This window comes from Heterodontus francisci, chromosome 20 (genome assembly GCF_036365525.1).
Source record: "Heterodontus francisci isolate sHetFra1 chromosome 20, sHetFra1.hap1, whole genome shotgun sequence".
In the NCBI taxonomy this organism is placed as follows: domain Eukaryota; kingdom Metazoa; phylum Chordata; class Chondrichthyes; order Heterodontiformes; family Heterodontidae; genus Heterodontus; species Heterodontus francisci.
The window spans coordinates 64,377,522-64,393,683 of NC_090390.1; the positions used below are offsets into that span (position 1 = coordinate 64,377,522).

A 16,162-nucleotide genomic window follows, 5' to 3' on the forward strand; every position below is an offset into this window, starting at 1 on the left:
TTTAAAGATAGTAGTCTTTTGGTGCCATATTTTCAGTGTTCACTTATGGAACAGACCTACAAAAGACCAACACATCTATATGGTAGTCAGACTACTACATTTAAATGTTGCTGATACGTCCACATTCAAACAGCTTAGAACTGGGATCTACAATAGCTGTTTAGTATTTTCTGCATTTCCTACAAACCTAATGCATTTTCACTGCACACAAAATTTGTTTACAAAGACCTAGTTTCAAACTGTGTAAACTCAATTGACAGATCCAGACCTATAGAATGGTTAATGTACAAGCATTGAAAAGGTACTGCCTATGTAGTGCATTATTTATCTGACAGGTATTGCTGCTATAGTTTTGCTCCAAGCTGGCCAGGCTCAGTAACATACTGTCAGGTAAAAACATGAATTTTGAAATAAAGATAGATGCAGGACAGAGGTTGCTTTTTTTTTTGTTATATCCAAAAAGGGACAGAGGTAGATTAGGGATTATGGCTCATATTTTAATGTTTGCTACAGAACATTTAACAAAAACAATCCAAATCTTAACAATTAATGTCTGTACATTATAAAACAAAGAATTGGATTTCTATTTAAAAACACAATCTTTCAAGTCCATTTTAGAAATCTCCAGACAAAATTGGATGGGTGCAAATTCCAATAGATGTTGACATTCCTTTTACACACAACACTGTAGAAGCAGTCAGGTGACCTGTATGCAACCCACACATTCTATAGAGTGCCTGTGTTAGTGAGTGCCTGCATAGACTTGCTTCGTAAGTGTGAGCACAGATTTAAAAAATTAACATCCAAAGAATCTGTGAGGAGAGATGGAGACAGGACATAGAAATAGAGACATAGCTACAGCCTGTACTGCAACACTGAAACTGATGTGATTTAATTCCTACCTGGAAGATGGAAATGTTTGGGGGCCTGAACATAAGATGGTGTTAGAGGCCTGCTGTCTGGCCGAATAGGGAGAGGGGAGCTCCGACCACTGGATGGCTCATTGCCTCCAATAAGAAGAGTAAAGTATAATGAGAATGGGATAGATTTGTTTTCATTATATACAACAAAAACAGATGTGCAGTTATAAAGTAAGAAACTTAATTTGAAAATGACTTTACAGCAAGGCAGATCCATTTACACTGTAATGGTATCCTAGTTTAACTACCAAGCTTCAGTCATACTTAAAGAATGTTAATTCAGAAATAAACTTCCAACAAATAATGTACTGTAAGATTTGCTTCTAATAAGATATATACAAATTATTCCATGTTAACACTTGTGCAGAAATATTTGAATGCTCCTGGACTATTTTAGAATAATTCTATAATACAATACTTGAACATCCAATTTGGCTTTATAAATATGAAATACATATTTATATATTAAAGTTAAAATGTGTAATAATCCCAAAGGGTTAAAGAAACTACATTTTATGTGAAATAATAGAAAAGTTTCCATCAATCGAGTAAGAAGTCACTTATTGCAGGTAATAATTTACAAACTGGATTATCTGAGTAGAATGTTACCCTTTCATTAATCATTGAATATGCTACACTTCTGAAAGGGCTTCTTTTCAAGCTGATTATTCAGTTGGTCTGTATAAAACTGAAGAAAATTAGTAGTCATAATTCACTCTACATGAAATATTGTCAAATCTAATAAGAAATTCTATATTTCATTCTCTTTGTAAGCCAACAAAGTACAAGAGGTTGATTATATATAACACAGCTTGTAATAAAGATACTAAGTTGACTTAAATACTGGATTTTACAATAGATCTTACTGCATTCCTTAAAGAAATAAGACACCATCATGCTCAAAATAATATATAAATAATCCTGTAATATCATGTAAAATCTCTCAATTAAAGATCATCCTGAGCCAAACAATTACCAAAGATATGCGTTTCTGCCATTCAAGGCTTCACCACAACACAAACATAGCACCGACCAAAGGCCAAGCAGTAAAAGTAACTCCAAACGTATTAGCAGCTGCACTGACAATGCCTCCTTGGAGTTGGGTTGCCAAATTTCTGTTTACCACCAACACCAAACAATTGCCTGAGAATACCATCAGCACATGGCAGTGTAATAGCTCTAGCCACTGTTAGAGACTGTGATGCCAAAATGTGTGATTAATAACAACTTATATTTATATCGTGCTTTTATTGCAGTAAAACATCCCAAGGTGCTTCAGCGGAGTGTTACCAAACAAGACTTCTTAGAAGGTTCCTCAAATGAGGCCATATGGGTCGAACTTAAGAACAAAAGGGGGGCAATCACTTGGCTGGGTGTGTCCTACAAGCCTCCAAAGAGTCAGGGAGAGATAGAGGAACAGATATGTAGGCAAATCTCAGAGAGGTGTAAAAATAATAGGGTAATAATAGTAGGGGATTTCAACTTACCTAATATCAACTGGGATAGTCTTAGTGCAAAAGGCTTTAAGGGGGAGGAATTCTTAAAATGCATACAGTTGAGCTTTTTGAGCCAGTAGGTAGAAAGTTCTACAATAGAAGGGGCAGTACTGGACCTAATCCTAGGAAATGAAGCTGGACAAGTGGTAGAAGTATCAGTGGGGGAGCATTTCGGGGATAGTGACAATAACTCTGTAAGATTTAAGGTAGTTATGGAAAAGGACAAAGACGGGCCAGAAATATAGGTACTGAATTGGGGGAAGGCCGATTTCAATTTGATAAAACTGGCCAAAGTGGACTGGGAGCAGCTACTTGTAGGAAAGTCTACATCAGGCCAGTGGGAGTCATTCAAAGAGGAAATAGTGAGGGTTTAGAGCCAACATGTTCCCATTAAAGTGAAGGGTAGGACCATCAAGTCCAGGGAATCCTGGATGTCAAGGGATATAGAATATTGGATCAGGAAAGAAAAGGAGGCTTATGGCAGATTTGGAGCACTGAAAACAGCGGAGGCATTAGAGGAGTATAGAAAGTGTTGAGGGGTACTTAAAAAAGTAATTAGGAGAGCGAAGAGGGGACACGAAAAAACAGTGGATGTCAATATAAAGGAAAACCCTAAGGTGTTTTATAAGTATATTAAGGGCAAGAGGATAACCAGGGAAAGAGTCGGGCCCATTAGGGACCAAAGTGGCAATCTGTGTGTGGAGCAGGAGGACATAGGTGAGGTCTTAAATGATTACTTTTCATCTGTGTTCACTGTGGTGAACAACGATATAGGTGTAGAGATCAGAGAGGGGGATTACGATATACTTGAACATATTAACATTGAAAGGGAGGAAGTATTAGATGTTTTAGCGGGCTTAAAGGTCGATAAATCCCCAGGCCCAGATGAGATGTATCCCAGGCTGTTATGTGAGGCAAGGGAGGAGATAGCAGGGGCTCTGACAAAAATTTTCAGATCCTCTCTGGCCACGGGAAATGTGCCAGAGGACTGGAGGACAGCGAATGTGGTACCATTATTCAAGAAGGGTAGCAGGGATAGACCAGGTAGTTACAGGCTGGTGAGTCTAACATCAGTGGTTGGGAAACTATTGGAAAAAATTCTGAGGGACAGGATTAATCTCCACTTGGAGAGGCAGGAAATAATCAGGGATAGTTAGCACGGCCTTGTCAGGGGGAGATCGTGTCTAACTAACTTGATTGCATTTTTCGAGAAGGTGACTAGATTTGTAGATGAGGGTAAGGCAGTTGATGTAGTATACATGGACTTCAGTAAGGCTTTTGATAAGGTCCCGCATGGGAGATTGGTTAAGAAGGTATGAGCCCATGGGATCCAGGGCAATTTGGCAAATCGGATCTAAAATTGGCTTGATGGCAGGAAACAGAGGGTAATGGTCGAGGGTTGTTTTTGCGAGTGGAAGCCTGTGACCAGTGGTGTACCACAGGGATCGGTGCTGGGACCCTTGCTGTTGGTAGGGTACATTAATGATTTAGACGTGAATATAGGAGGTATGATAAGTAAGTTCGCAGATGACACGAAAATTGGTGTTGTCGTAAGTAGTGAGGAGGAAAGCCTTAGATTACAGGACGATACAGATGGGCTGGTAAAATGGGCGGAGCTGTGGCAAATGGAATTTAATCCTGAGAAGTGTGAGGTAATGCATTTTTGGAGGACTAACAAGGCAAGGGAATATACAATGGCTGTAGGACCTTAGGAAGTACAGAAGGTCAGAGGGACCTTGGTGTACTTGTCCATAGATCACTGAAGACAGCAGAACAGGTAGATAAGGTGGTTAGGAAGGCATATGGAATACTTGCCTTTATTAGCTGAGGCATTGAACATAAGAGCAGGGAGGTTATGATGGAGCTGTATAAAACATTACTTAGGCCACAACTGGAGTACTGTGTACAGTTCTGGGCAGCACTCTATAGGAAGGATGTGATTGCACTGGAGAGGGTGCAGAGGAGATTCACCAGGATGTTGCCTGGTCTGGAGTTTTTCAGCTATGAAAAGAAACTGGATAGGCTAGGGTTGTTTTCCTTAGAACAAAGAAGGATGAGGGGGGACATGATTGAGGTATACAAAATTATGAGGGGCATGGATAGGTTAGATAGGAAGAGACTTTTTCCATTAGTGGAGGGGTCAATAACCAGGGGGCATAGATTTAAGGTAAGGGGCAGGAGGTTTAGAGGGGATTTGAGGAAAAATGTTTTCAGCCAGAGGGTGTTTGGAATCTGGAATACACTGCCTGAAGTGGTGGTAGAGGCAGGAACCCTCACAACATTTAAGAAGTATTTAGCTGAGCACTTGAAACACCATAGCATACAAGGCTACGGGCCAAGTGCTGGAAAATGGGACTAGAATAGTCAGGTGCTTGATGGCCGGCACAGACACGATGGATCGAACAGCCTGTTTCTGTGCTGTATAACTCTATGACTCTAAGATTTGACACTAAGCCACATAAGAAGATATTAGGACAGATGGCCATAAGCTTGATAAAAGAGGTGAATTTTAAGGAGGCTCTTAAATGAGGAGAGGTAGAGAAGCATAGAAGTTTAGGGAGGGAATTTCAGAGTTTCGGGTCTAGGCAGCTGAAGGAATGGTCACCATTGGTGGAGTGACTAAAAGAGGCCAGAACTGGAGGAGCACAGAGAGCTCAAATAGTTATAGGGCTGGAGGATGTTACAGAGATAGGAGGTGCAATGACATGGAGAAATCTGAAAGCTAAGATAAAATTTTTTAAATTGAGGCGCTGCTGGATTGGAAGCCAATGTAGGTCAGTGAGGGTGAAACTTTTAGCAGCACACGAATTAAGTATGCAGATGAGCAGAATCTTAAAACATTCATTATTCTTGTGTTCTGTGGCATGGTGTTAAATTACATTACTTCCTTGTTCAAAACAGAATGTGCTAACACTCCAGGTTGAGGACGTTATGCATGTGTGGCAACACCATTTCACATAAAATGTTAATTCAGCATGCTTGACTTACAAGATCTGTCTTTATCTCAATCCTTTAAGTGTTAAATGTAAAACTGTTTTCCTTTTCAGCATCCATACCATGCAAAGGAAAAATGCAACACAATGTTGCTAAGTTTTCTGTGTTTGCAAGTGTCAGTTTGAAAGTAAAACCATGGGCAATGACATACCTATGTAGAACGGAACAGCTGCAACAAATATTGAAACACAGACAGGTAAACAGGATTGAAAAATCAGAATACAGCAAGTATGCTGCACACCTGAAGGGTAACATATTCTGGTTCTCAATGACATTCTGTGAAATGAGGTCAAGAATCAGGACTCAGTGTTTCTCTTTTGTTCCAAAATAGTCCATTTAGTCTTCTACACTGAAAACAAAAAACTAGTACATCTTGCAGAATCGGTAATTGGCAAAAGCACCCCATTTTGGAATGACTATCACACCTGCATTGTACAGTATATATATGAAAAGAGCATAAAATTGGAATTGCCTTTGATGCTTAAAATTAATTGCATATAATTGGTATTGTGAATGGAGTCAGATGTCTGACATCCATAACAGCCCCTCTCCTGTAACCCTTGAGGCCATTTGATCTACATATCACATCAGGAAGAGCTGTTATTACTTTATGATCAAACACGGTCAAAGTCATCTCTTACTGGAGCTACATGCCTCAATCATTAAATATGAACACTTTGTGAAATATTACATGACATAGGGAGCAATGATCTGAGACATATAACATTATTGTATGTAAACAGAGTACATTTAATCAACTTTATCAACAAAACAACTCATTGATGATGCAAGAAAATTGTGTCTGCATTATGACCAGATCAAAATTCTGAATGCTAAAGTACACATGGCTAAAGAGTTGGCCTTTGGAGCTAATTTGCAGCCAGAGGACACTTTTACAATCTGCCTTCAACCTCCAAAATAGAAGCTCAGAAAGAAAAGTAAGTAAAATGTTTTTTTTAAAAAATCAAAAATCTGTGAGAATAGCCAGATTAGGTTATGTTGGATAGAAATGTAATAAAAATAGTTAAAATCATAAAAAAGGAAAATGGGAAAGAAAAGAGAATGGGGAAAAGGACAGAACAAACAGAAATAAAGGGCAGAACATTCTGAGACCCTGCAACAAGGCATCACATGCACTGGTTGGTTTATCACAGGTGCATCGTCCACCATTGTCCTCTTTTCAACAGGGGTCGGCAACATGTCTGCACACAGATACCAGTGTCCATGGTAAAAATTTTGAGGTCCATGACTGGTAATTTCAGGGATGAGAAATTTCCCATTGGCTTAACCTCCCAGACCAGTCCAACTTTAAAAAGAATCGCAGCCGTCAGTTTCACAGCTGACAGGTGCTGAAGCAGAGATGGCAGTTTCTGAACTTCAGATAAGTTTGTGGTTTCCTGACGGGTTCTGATTTTTTTTTTAAAAAACATGCTGGGAAACCACAAACTTGTCCCCAATTTCAGAAACCGCTGTCTCTGCTTCAGCAGCCGTCAACAGTGAAACTGATGGCTGCAACTTTTTAAAAAACCGACCAACCACAAAGCTGAGAGTTCCCGCTCTCTGCAACTGTCAGAGAGAGGAGGGGAGGTGGAGAGGGAGAAGATGGAGAGGGAGAAGATGGAGAGGGAGAAGATGGAGAGGGAGAAGATGGAGAGGGAGAAGATGGAGAGGGTGAAGATGGAGAGGGTGAAGATGGGGAGGGTGAAGATGGAGAGGGTGAAGATGGAGAGGGTGAAGATGGAGAGGGTGAAGATGGAGAGGGTGAAGATGGAGAGGGTGAAGATGGAGAGGGGGAGAGAGATGGTAGACAGAGATGGGAGAGAGGGGAAGTGGGGGGAGAGAGAGGGAAAGAGAAAGTGAGGGAGAGAGAAAGAGGGGAGAGAGAGAGGGGGGAAAGAGATGAACAGAGGGAGGTGAAAGAGGAGAGAGAGGGGAGAGAGAGATGGACACAGAGAGGGGAGAAAGTGTGAGGGAGAGAAAAAGAGATCAAGATCACTCCTGACAGGTGGACATCTATCCGGATTCTCCGCATCACTACATCAAGTGTGTGGGCAGACATTGACTACTTGTGCAAGCAAAAACATTGCCAGGTTTCTCACTAAATAGGAAGAAATACATTTTAAATCAGACTGTGTTTTGATGGCATTACGATGACTATACACTTTATATACAGATTAATTGCCCCCATGTCCGTGGCTTGGCCTTTATAGCCACTCCAGGCGCTGCTTCACAAACCACTGACCACCTCCAGGCACTTACCCATTGTCTCTCGAGACAAGGAGGCCAAAGAGAGAGAAGAGAGAAGATGTCCATGGCTGAGTCAATAATTTTGTCAAATGTCTGTGGTGCAACATGTTGTTGCCTAACCCTGCTCATTAAGAACTTAGCATTTTCTAATAAGTCACCTGCAATGTAAGATTCACTGAAAGGTTCAGCTTTATTGTTTAAATTTCATACATTTTGTTTAAAATTTCATTTTGAGTATATATTTTAGTTCTCTGGCTCTAACAAAAAAGCTGCTCCTGACATCTCAATCAATATGCTGCTCCAAATGTTAGTGTTTGTATCAGTGTCTCAGTGCATCATCTTAGTATTAAACAAAGCAGAATGATTCACTCTTGTAGTAAGCTTCTTCTATTGTGGAAGGTTCTCGATCACTCATGAAATCATAGTGCACAGTTCTATGGCAACAAGCTTTAAAACAGAAAACATTGGGAATGCACAACAGGTCAAATGCACTTAGAAGAGGAAGAGGGATTCATTTTCTAGGTCATACCTGAAAGTAAATCTATCGCTCTCTGATGCTGACTGCCAACCCACTGTGCATTTCTTAGTTTTTTTAAAATCTAAAGTAATACAATCTCATCTTTGGAAATCAATTATACGAAATGCTACTATTTTAAGTCACAAGTAAAAAAGGAAATAACTGAAATATTGAAATATCAAGCCTGAACATTCTATGTTTTTATTTGACAACATTTTGTGTTATGGTGTTATGATCATTGGAGAAAGAAAATGTCAAAGTATATAATGGGCAGCAAAGTGAAAATATTATCAGTAGTGGCAGCTTAAAGTATAGAGCGGTCATTGTAATAACTTTTAACAGCAAACGTATTTAGAAATAACTCCTGTTCTGAATTACACTGTCCAAACCGTGTAATAGTGCCATGCATTTTATATGTTCATTTTATACACTGTACTTCAACAGATTAGAGCAAGGCTGTAAGGCTTCACAATGTAACAGTGGGCATTGAAATCCCTGTGAAGCGCCTTGGGATATTTCACTATGTAAAAGGCACTATATAAATGCAAGTTGTTATTATTGCTATTCAGGTACTTGTAATGAGCTGTTAGCTTTCATTTGTAATGTGTTGGAAATTGGGAAAGTTATGTGCAGAAATTGTAAGAACTTCTCTATAACGAACCAATAGCAAAATAAAAGTTCAAATCATAAATTTAATATAAACTTAACTATTGGAATATTGTTGTTGCTCCTTTGTCACAACTATCAAACCCATGGCTGGCAGGCTGTATTGTTAATTTTAAATATTTTTAATTTTTTAAAAAGGATCTGCCAAAGGATACAGGGGATTACATAGTTTTTGAGAGCAATGTATGCAATTATTCTATTATCCCTGAAACTGAGGAATATTAAATTTCTAATAATAGCAGCAATTACAGAATTGCATCAACCCATTACAAATTGCGTAATTCTTATTATTGACTGGATGAATTTAAGATGTGTTCTGATGATATAATTTACATGGGTGCTGAAGTGCAGGTGCAACCATAGGTTAAGTGAAAACATATGTACCTAATGAAAATGACAAGAGTCGAGGGATTTAGTCTTTTCATTGACTCAACTGAATCTAGAAATAGGGGTGTGCAATTTTGCAAATCATTTTGAACCCATTTTCTCTGTCTGCTTTATACTTAAATATGTACAATTAAAGCTGCTGACTGTCACAGGCACAGAATCAACAAAGGGCCATGAAGAGCCATGAGATTTAACATGTTTGCAGAGATTTGCAAAGTTTGATTCAGTATATGCCTATTGTTATTAAATCCATTTAGATTGTATTATTGCATAGCTTGAGCTTGTCTTCCCTTGAGTATAAAAGATTAAGGGGTAATCTAATTCAAGTGTTTAAGATGACTAAAGGATTTGATACTTTTCTATCTACTGTATCTCCGCTAGTGGGGACAGGGATTGGGAGTGCAGAACAAGGGGGTATAAACTTAAAATTAGAGCTAGGCTATTCAGGGGTGATGTCAGGAAGTATTCCTTCACACAAAAGGTAGTGGAAATCTGGAACTCTCTCCCCAAAACAGCTGTTGAGGCTAGGCTAATTGAAAAACGGAGATCGATAAAATTTTGTTGGGTAATGGTATTAAGAGATATGGAACCAAGGCAGGTAAATTAAGTTGCTATCTAATTGAATGGTTGTATAGGCTCCAAGGGCTGAATGGATTACTCCTGTCCCTATGTTAGAAAAGATAAGTTTGGATACTTGTCAATATTTCAGAAAAAAATGCCAAACAGAATTAAATTCAATTTTGAGCAATTGTAAAGAGTTGCTGTGTGATCCCAGGATCAATAATTAGGATATTATCCTGGCTAGCAAAGCTTGGCTCTTACTGACTTGGGGCATGACATTGCATTGGAACGGGGAGAAGTCATTGTGGTTAGAGCTACAACTGTTATTGTGCAGGTACAGAGAACACTGCACACCAGTAAAGAGCGGCTCTGCAGCAGAAAAAGCCAATCAGATGGAAAGCAAAGTGGGGGGGGGGGGCGGTGGGGGGGGCGAGAATAAAAGAACGATGGGCGCTCTGTGTTAAATTGTGAGACCAAGCGAAACATAGCACTGCAACACAATGCTGTACCTTAATATATACTGAAGTTAAAGGCTACAATTGTTAAGCGAAATAAATTTGTGGAAAAAAGTGGCAAAAATGCAAAAGCAGTTCCAAGCTGTTGTAATTGGGAGATATGCAATGCAATTTCTGTTTAAGCAATTCACTTTACCAATTTCCTCTCAGCACCACAAGAATAGTCTCCCAGCCAGTTACTACCCAAACACCTGCAGATTATTCCGAAGAAGGGTCACTGACCCGAAACGTTAACTCTGCTTCTCTTTCCACAGATGCTGCCAGACCTGCTGAGTGATTCCAGCGTTTCTTGTTTTTGTACCTGCAGATTATTCTTCATTTTGAGTGATGCAGCTCCCTGAACTATTATAACGTAGCAGAATCCAGCTGTTACAACAATGGAAAATTCTCCAGTGATGCTGTACCAGAACCTCACATTTTCACACTTTAGTATAGTAATTAAATAGACTCACTACAATAGAATAGTTCATTACCTCAAAAGTTTTCTTATTTTGTTTCCCAAAATAACCCCACCTGAGGTATAATCATGTCATGAAGACAATATTTACCCAGAGCAGGTTTAGGGTGGAGGGGACGGCAGGGTGGTGGAAGGTGGGAGCACCAGGTCAATATAAAATGCAATTGCTGGCCTAAGTTTCAGGCACAGGAACGTTTAACTCTCAGGCCTCAATTAAATGCCATTGGTCCACTTTCTGCCCAGAACGGACAGGAGGAGGTTGCAGAGTGGCTGCCAGCAGCCACCTGTGACTTCCAGGTAAGTGGTGGAGAAGGGGTGTTGGGAGGATCACAGGTTGGGGACACAGTGGAGGGAATTTTATGCTCTCCCCTGCGATGGGTTTGGAGACGGGGGGAGCATAAAATTGGGTGGGATTGTGGTAGGTGGTGGGGTGGTGGGGGGGGGGCACGGTGAGGCCTCCCGCTCTGCCATCAATTGAGGCCCTTAACTGGGCAATTAACCCCCAGTTAAGGGCCTCTTCCTGCATTTAGCCGTGTGGTGGGCGGCCCTGTCAGTAAGCACATACGAAAAACCATGCGGGCTGCTTCTTGGCTCCAGGGTGGGGGTCCCTTGTTAAAAGGCACTTAGTGCCTGAATGTGGGACCTGGCATTGAGAAGGAGGGGGCCCGCTGAGGGCCACCCCCCTGCCCTTGCTGCTGACACCCCTCCCGCCCTGCAGCCCCCACCCTGCAAGACCCCTCTCACCCTCTCCTACCTGAGGCCTTGCTCCTTGGCCTCCGGTACGGTCACCTACAGCAGCAGCCACCGCCTCCGCTGATTGGCCGCCAGCTCTCCAAGGGCGGGATCTCTGGCAACAGGTCCTAGATCCTATGGAAGGTCCGCCGCTGTCCACTTAATTGTCTAATTGGCACTCAATTCAGCAGGCCTTCCAGAAAAGAGGCAACACAGGGATCTCGGTGTCGGTTTCTCCGGACATCGAGACCCCGCTGCCAGGATAAAATTCCCCCCACTATCTGGAGCAGAAACACATGCTCATTCTGGCCCCACAAAGAACATTCTTTCAGTTAGCTGCAAGGCCTTTTCATCTTTCCCACCAACTGCTAATCTACTTCATCCGAGCAGAAAAGCTTCCCTGCTCAAGGCCCCAGTTAAAATGCCATTGGGGTCCTATTGAACTTATAAGACCCTAGTGTGCACAAATTCAGAAGGCATCTGCTACAAAACCCGGCTAATTCTTATTCAAGACAGTGGTATAGGGTCATGTCCAGGCAGGTAATTATACTACTCATCTATAACTGTCCATCTGCCTGGTTTCCACTGGGCAGTTAGGGTTAAAATCAACCCACATGTTTTGATATTTGTTTATCTTTTGTATTGTCAATCAGACTGTACGTGAGACAAGGGTCACAGGCTCCTACCTGAAAATAGCCAATGTTATGCCTGTGTACATGCTGAGTGTGAGCTCCAGAAAATTAAACATCACACAATGCTTAGAATTTCAGAATCTACATAATTCAATAGAATATGCTTATTTTTTTACAAACTTAGAACATCCTGGGAAGCATTATAGCACCAAATAAAATGAGAACACCACTAAAAAGTAATTTGCTGTATTTGAAAATGTCACAACTCATTCAATATGCAGTTTGCCACAATTCCTCTCAAACATGAAGCAGTATAAGAGCTGAGAAATACAAAAGGATTTTTCAAACCTGCAAGAAAGCTCACTGTGACTGGCCATTTGAAATAAAATTGTCCATTTGAAATAAAATTGTCCATTGTTAGAACTACTTTGACCTATTTTTTCAACAAAAAAAAATTCCCCATTTTCTTTTGGGTTTAGAGTTTTGTGATTGGATATATTTCACTTACCAGGTCTATGAAAGTGCTGTGGAGAGCGGGCAACAGTGGGTGTATAACTGTGGCGATTGTAGACAGGAGAGCTGATGGAGCCCTGACTGGAGGACCTGTGCACCACTCGATCACGTGCATCGTGGTATCCCTAAAATATATTTGCATATATTTCACACTCAGGTCAGACAAGCCAGAGAGTTATATTAAATACTATTTTATAAAAAGACAGCGTGACATTTGCTGGAATGCGTACACAGAATTCAACAGTGAATTAAAACAGAATGATGTGAATGTATTAATAATGAAAGTTGGAGGCGACAGAGTCAACAGTTGAAGTCACTAAGGGACCCATTCATCATTGCCAACATATTTTCCAAGAATGTTGCAGTTTAGCACAACTGCTTGCACCTTGGATGCTCATCACTGTGGCAATGAAGGTTCATCCCACAATATTATTTAGCTCCCAATGTCATACTGCATTTCCGAGGGGAAGTGTTCAGGCAACACCAGACACCCCTGCATGAGAAGGGAGTATTGGAGCAGAGAGAGTTGTCCCTAAAGTGCATCATGCACCATCTAATGGCCAAGCTTTGATTAGCTTTGGATAAGGCTTGACAGCAGGCTTTGAGAAGATGCAAGAACTGAGAGCGGAATAAAAGGGTTCTGTACACTCACAAACCATTATTAAATAACACAACAGTAATTAAAATATTTGGGAGATTTTATGACCAACTTTACTACACATAATATATATGTAATAATATAATATTAAGGGATATGGAGCAAATTCAAGTAAATCAAGTTGAGATGCATATCAGCTATGATCTAATTGAATGGTGGAAGAGGTTCAAGGGGCTGAATTGCCTACTCTAGTCCCTATGTTCCTATATATGCCAACTGTCTGTATTTCATGTAAGCATTTTTGGGACAGTGTCTATCTTTGTGGGTAAAAGTCAGTATGGTTCCTGCATGGGAGGTTGGTTAAGAAGGTAAGAGCCCATGGGATCCAGGGCAATTTGGCAAATCGGATCCAAAATTGGTTTAGTGGCAGGAGGCAGACGGCAATGGTCGAGGGTTGTTTTTGCGAGTGGAAGCCTGTGACCAGTGGTGTACTGCAGGGATCGGTGCTGTAACCATTGATGTTGGTAGTGTACTTTCATGATTTAGACGTGAATATAGGAGGTATGATAAGTAAGTTCGCAGATGACACAAAAATTGGTGGTGTCATAAATAGTGAGGAGGAAAGCCTTAGATTACAGGATGATACAGATGGGCGGAGCTGTGGCAAATGGAATTTAATCCAGAGAGGTGTGAAGTGATTCATTTTTGGAGGACTAACAAGGCAAGGGAATTTACAATGGATGGTAGGGCCCTAGGAAGTACAGACGGTCAGAGGGATCTTGGTGTACTTGTCCATAGATCACTGAAGGCAGCAGCACAGGTAGATAAAGTGGTTAAAAAGGCATTGGAATACTTGCCTTTATCAGCCGAGGCATAGAATATAAGAGCAGGGAGGTTATGATGAAGCTGTATCAAACGCTACTTAGGCCACAGCTGGAGTACTATGTACAGTTCTGAGCACCACAGTATAGGAAGGATGTGATTGCACTGGAGAGGGTGCAGAGGAGATTCACCAGGATGTTGCCTGGGCTGGAGCATTTCAGCTATGAGGAGAGACTGAAAAGGCTAGGGTTGTTTTCCTTAGAGCAGAGAAGGCTGAGGGGGGATATGATTGAGGTATACAAAATTATGAGGGGCATGGATAGGTTAGATAGGAACAAACTTTTTCCCTTGGCAGAGGGGTCAATAACCAGGGGGTATAGATTTAAGGTAAGGTGCAGGAGGTTCAGAGGGGAATTGAGGAAAAAAAATTTCACCCAAAGGGTGGTTAGAATCTGAAACACACTGCCTGAAGAGGTGGTAGAGGCAGGAACTCTCAATATTTAAGAAGTATTTAAATGAGCACGTGAACCGCCATTGCATACAATCTACGGGCCAAGTGCTGGAAAATGGGATTAGAATAGTTAGGTGTTAGATGGCCGGCATGGAAACGAAGGGCCGAAGGGCCTGTTTCTGTGCTGTATAACTATCTGACTCTATGGCTCCCAGGTCCTTTTGCCTGCTGCTGATGTCTAAGCAATCAAATGCTTTTGCACAAAGTAGGTGGGAATTCAAGCAAGATTAGAGTGCTTACCCACAGCATGCAGTGGTGATTAATTACAGTAACTAGCAACAGGGGGTAAAGAGCTTGGAGCAGCACTCATGTTGAGGGAACTAGGACGTGGCCAGTGGGAAGAGGAAGCAAGATGGGATGTGAGGTGAAAGTTAGCCTAACTGCAGGAACAGGGTAGGAGAGCCAGAATCAACTGATAGAGGAGGGGAATGAAGAATGCTAGATTGAACTGCAGAAGGAGGATAGAAAAATCCCAGCTTGAACTGATAGGGGCAAAGCAAACCAGCTTGAACTGTATTTAGGGAAGAAAATCAGCTTGAATGGAAGACAGATGCATTAGTGTGATAGTTTGAATTGGATAGGGGAAGAGAAGTGCCAGCATGAACTAGGAGGATTAGGAAGAACCTATGAATTAGCTGGGCAACTAGAGTTCCTGTGATCTTTTGCACTAATTTTAAAAACATCAGGCTAGAATCAGACCTCACCCACAAAACTGGCCATGTCCCCGGGGTGAATTAATCACCATTGGGAGTTTCTGCTAATTGTGCTTGTTTGCAGACCTTTGAGGAGATTCCAAAAATTAAGCTGGATCTTTCAGGTGCAAGAACACAAAAGGGTACATTTTAAAGGTTTTCAATATAATTATTAATTACAAAGAAACGGGTTACTGAACCTTAATATAACTAGAAAATAGTTTTATATATTTTTTAAAAGTCATTTTCAGTTATTTAAAATCGGGTTACTCAAAGGTGGTGGATTGATACTGTGGGCTGGATTTTAAAGCCCCTACGTGATCGGGAACATTGGCGGGCGAGGGGGCAATGAAGATCGGTGTGGCGGAGGCCCATCACCGATGGCGACAGGCCTTGTGCTGATCTCGGCGGCGGTGGCGAGGTCTCATGGCGGCCACCCTGTCGCTTTTTTTAAATTCATTCATGGGATGTGGGCATCGCTGGCTAGGCCACAATTTATTGCCCATCCCTAATGGCCCTTGAGAAGGGGGTGATGAGCTTCCTTCTTGAACCGCTGCAGTCCATGTGGGGTAGGTACACCCACAGTGCTGTTAGCAAAGGAGTTTCAGAATTTTGACTCAGTGACAGTGAAGGAACGGCGATATAGTTCCAAGTCAGGATGGTGTGTGACTTGGAGGGGAACTTGCAGGTGGTGGTGTTGCCATGCATCTTATGCCCTTGTCCTTCTAGTTGGTAAAGGTCGCAGGTTTGGAAGGTGCTGTCTAAGGAGCCTTGGTGCATTGTTGCAGTGCATCTTGTAGATGGTACACACTGCTGCCACTATGTGTTGGTGGTGGAGGGAGTGAATGTTTGTGGATGGGGTGCCAATCAAGCGGGCTGCTTTGTCCTGGATGATGTCGATC

General features: G+C 41.4%; 1 protein-coding gene across 5 annotated transcripts in view; it reads right to left on the reverse strand.

Moving 5' to 3' along the window:
- ablim1b (actin binding LIM protein 1b) overlaps positions 1 to 16,162 on the reverse strand; it is a 497,169-nt gene that overhangs the window by 51,245 nt on the left and 429,762 nt on the right. For all 5 annotated transcript variants that reach the window (XM_068052960.1, XM_068052959.1, XM_068052954.1 and 2 more), the window contains exon 13: positions 12,633 to 12,762. In XM_068052960.1, coding sequence (XP_067909061.1) covers positions 12,633 to 12,762 — 130 coding nt within the window. The remainder of the gene's footprint in view (positions 1 to 12,632; positions 12,763 to 16,162) is intronic.